At 53.6% G+C, this 4153-nt stretch overlaps 1 protein-coding gene across 1 annotated transcript; it reads left to right on the forward strand.

Annotated features, from left to right (window-relative positions):
• The first annotated feature begins 2067 nt into the window (after positions 1–2067).
• Positions 2068–3703, forward strand: LOC123115938 (crocetin glucosyltransferase, chloroplastic). Its single transcript, XM_044536970.1, has one exon. The coding sequence runs from the start codon at positions 2290–2292 to the stop codon at positions 3574–3576; it is 1287 nt and encodes a 428-aa protein (XP_044392905.1). The 5' UTR covers positions 2068–2289; the 3' UTR covers positions 3577–3703.
• The last annotated feature ends 450 nt before the right edge of the window (positions 3704–4153 follow it).

Consider the following 4153-nt stretch of genomic DNA (forward strand, 5'->3'; position numbering starts at 1 on the left):
ATTTTTCTTTTGCCCAAACGTTGTCATGATGTTTACACTGTAGTTGCCATGGTACTTAAACTAAAGTTGCCATGTGGCAATTTTAGTTTGTAGAGCATGGTAATTTTAGGTTTTTTGATGATCGCATTTCGAGTACTTTGACCATGAAAAATTAGTTTTTGTATGGACCATGGCAATTTTAGTTTATGGTTCATGGCAAGTCTAGTTTCATAATTCACTGTTTTATAATATGTCAAAATTTACTTTTAAATGTAGAATAAAATAGCTGAAACATATAATGACAATTTCAGTGTAAACATCATGACAATTTATGTGCAATAGACATGGCAATTTTTTAACCCCAAAAAATTCATCAAAATATATTGATATGGGATCTAGTTTTGAAGATCTCGTCGCGAGGGATATAATGATGAAAATGGATCTTCAATCGGATTTTTCATTTAAAAGATAAAACATTTTAAAAACTGAAAATTCATAAAGGTTCCCACATGCATGCATGCGGTGACGTGGTGCAGTCTGTGTGTTAGGGCGTGTTTGGTTGAAGTAGTGAACAGTAGTTGCATTGCATACACATCTCAACCCAGCCTGGTTGAGCAAAAACAGCCTCAAATGCGTCATCTGCAAGTTGTTTGGTTGCCTGCATCTAGGGTCGCTGCATTAGGTAATACGCAAGTGCACTTTGTTTGGTTGACTGCATTGGCCAAGTGGCACATGAACATGGTGTTTGGTTGCACGCATGAGGTATGATTAAGAGTTAGCACTTGCACTTAGCACACAGGGTTAAGAGCTAGCAGAGGGAGAGGGAGAAGAAATGCAGTGTGCGTAGGACAATGGCGACTGCGGTGGATAGTGGTCGTGGCGCCGTGTCCGACATGACGAGCATGGAGTCGTGGACGAGCGACCCCGTCGGCGGCACAGCGAGCGATACCGTCGACGAACTAGTTGCGGTGCTCGCGCAAAGACAGTCGACACAGGAGGAGAATGCAGTGCTCGTGCCATGGTATCGTCAGTGCAGTGGACGAGAGAGGAGGCCGAGATGATCGATGCCGGAAACGACTCCAGTATAGTAGGGCGAGAGAGAGGAGGCGAAGATGATCGACCCCGTCGGCGGCGCGGCGAACTGCAGTGTGCGTGGAGGCAGAGGAGACAAAAAAGCAGTGTGCGCGCCATTGCAGCGTCAGTGCAGTAGGAGGACGAACAGAGTAGGCCGAGATGAGCGACGCCGGAAACGACTCTAGTGTAGTAGCACACGGGAAGGAGATCAAGGGGAATGGGTTCGGCGTCGAGAGGGACGAATAAGAGGGCTCTGAGCAGAGGACAGAGGAACTCGACATGGCGGCGTCAGTGCAGTAGACTGTTGTTCAAAGAGAGATGAAGTTATGATCGTCCAAACCAAAAACTTACAACACGAATGTTGTGAGGAACTGGGAGATTAGGCTGTTGGTCAAAAGAAATTTGAAATGATCGATCGTGCGCGATGAATCTGACAAAATTCGTCCAGAATAGCTCCAAACGGGAACACAAGATTAAAAACTTACGGCCGACGAAACTACGAACCGGTCGCCTCAATGAAACCGTAGCATCGAGGTGCATCTTTTTCATGTAGAGCTTACCTTAAACCGAAGCATCGTTATGTAGATCAGAGGGGCATGGAAAAGAAGAGATTGGGGAGGAGCTTAGTGGAGGTTGAAGAAGACACCACGTAAACAGCTCGCATCCCTCCTGTCTCTCCTCGTGCAGGGCCCGCTCGCTGCGCTTCCGCTCGGCCTGGCTGCACAGAAACTGCCGATCTGAACGTTCCCAGCGAGCCAGGCCCAGAAGTGCTTTAACTTTCGTGCTATGCAGGCACAATAGTAAAACCAGTCAACCAAACAGTCGTTTCCTTTCCGTACGGGCGTGGTTGGGCCTCATGCAGACAACCAAACACGTTTTTGTAGGACGTGTGAGCGGGTTTGGCTCACACCACACCCGTGGGCGTTAGCCTTGTGCAAACATTGTGAGGTGTCACTCGCTGGCTGGCTGGGTTGGTGCGGTCCGCTCAATTTTCCACTTCGCTTCTCCTGCTAGATCGAGTGCTCGGACTTGTCAGCCAGCGTACCATCAGCGCTGACCTCACCATTGTTGACCCGATCAAGGAATTCAGCGAGCTGGTGGCGATTGGTAAGCTTCGTCTTCAAGCACGCTCACGGTCACACTCACTCTGACTCTTTCCAGCTCGACGATTTTCCCAACCTTTTAAGAGCGTCACACACACGCGGCACACACACTACCCGATCGACTTGCCTTGTCATGGCCGACGCGGAACGCCAGCAGCACGGCCGAGGCGACGGCGGGCGCCCCCACTTCCTCATCGTGGCCTACGGCATCCAGAGCCACCTCAACCCGTGCCGCGTCCTCGCGCGTCGCCTCGTGCAGCTACACGATGCAGACGGCTCAGGCCCCGTCCTCGCCACGCTCTCGGTCCCCCTGTTCACCCACCGCCGCATGTTCCCTTCGTCCGGCAACGGCGAGCCGGAGGGGGCGGAGGCCGCAGACGGTGCCATCTCTTGCGTTCCCTTCTCCGACGGCGTCGACGACGGCACCACCGCCAGGGGCCCCGAGGAGAGGGCGCGCCGCCGCCGCGCGTCCGCCGAGAGCCTCTTTGCGGTCGTCGCGCGCCTCGCCTCCTGTGGCCGGCCCGTTACGTGCATCATGTGCAGCATGATGCTCCCCTGGGCACTGGACGTCGCGCGGGAGCACGCCATCCCGTTGGCCTTTTTTTGGATACAGCCGGCAACCGTCCTCGCCACCTACTACCACTACTTCCACGGCTACGGCGAGCTCATCGCGTCCCACGCTGCCGACCCCGCGTACGAGCTGACTCTGCCCGGGCTGAGCCGGCCTCTCAGGATCCGTGACTTCCCGTCATTCCTCGTCGACACGACCGGAGGTGAGGTGGGCAAGGTCGTCAACGCGGTGTTCTGTGAGCTGTTCGAGTTCATGGACGAGCAGAGGCGGAATGTCAAGGTCCTCGTGAACACTTTCGACGAACTGGAGCCGGCGGCGCTGGCGGCCATGAGGGAGCACATGGATTTGTTCGCCGTCGGCCCCGTGGTCGGGTCGTCGGCCGAGCCGCGGATCCATCTGTTCAACCACGCTGGTGACGACAAGTTGAGGTACATGGAGTGGCTCGGGGCGCAGCCGGAGAGGTCGGTGGTGTACGTCTCGTTCGGCAGCATATGGACGTACAGCAAGCAGCAGATGGAGGAGATCGCGGACGGGCTGCGGCGGTGCGGACGGCCGTACCTGCTCGTGGTGCGCAAGGACAAGCGGCAGGAGGATGTGAGCGGCTGCCTCGAGGACGTTATGCAGGAGAGGAAGGGCATGGTGGTGGAGTGGTGCGACCAGCCGGAGGTCCTCTCGCACCCGTCCGTGGGGTGCTTCGTCACCCACTGCGGGTGGAACTCGACGCTGGAGGCCATGGCGCTGGGCGTGGCTGTCGTCGCCGCGCCGAGCATGTTCGACCAGCCGACGAACGCGATGTTGATAGAGGAGGAGTGGGCTGCCGGCGTTAGGGGAGAGCGCTGTAAAACTTAGGGTTTTGGGAAACTGCACGACACCCGTTAAGGGTGTGGCTATCTCATATATATAAGTGGTACACCAAGGTGTACGATACAATATACAAGACATATACAGAAGCTGTATGTAAATACAGTCTAACACCCTCCCTCAATCTTAACTATGCCCTGAAGTACAAAGTATGTTAAGATTGCGCCTGCAGCCTACAAACTGAGGTTGTGGAAGAGGCTTCGTGAAAATGTCAGCAAGTTGATCTTTGGAGGAGATGAACTTGATGTGGAGTAGGTTCTGTGCAACACGTTCCCGTACAAAATAATAGTCAACTTCTATGTGCTTTGTCCGAGCATGAAACACTGGATTAGATGAGAGATATGTAGCTCCAATGTTATCACACCAAAGGACAGGCGGCTGAGTTTGAGGAACTCCCAACTCTCTCAATAAGGACTGTACCCATATGATCTCAGCTGTAGCATTTGCAACGGCTTTATATTCTGCTTCAGTGCTACTCCTGGACACTGTAGCTTGTTTGCGAGCAGCCCAGGCGATCAAGTTAGGACCAAAGAAGACAGCATGTCCCCCCGTGGATCGCCTGTCA

Source organism: Triticum aestivum, chromosome 5B, assembly GCF_018294505.1.
Source record: "Triticum aestivum cultivar Chinese Spring chromosome 5B, IWGSC CS RefSeq v2.1, whole genome shotgun sequence".
NCBI lineage: Eukaryota > Viridiplantae > Streptophyta > Magnoliopsida > Poales > Poaceae > Triticum > Triticum aestivum.

Coding starts and splice junctions, on each gene's coding strand:
- LOC123115938 (XM_044536970.1), top strand. CDS start 2,290: ATGGCCGACGCGGAACGCCAGCAGCACGGCCGAGGCGACGGCGGGCGC.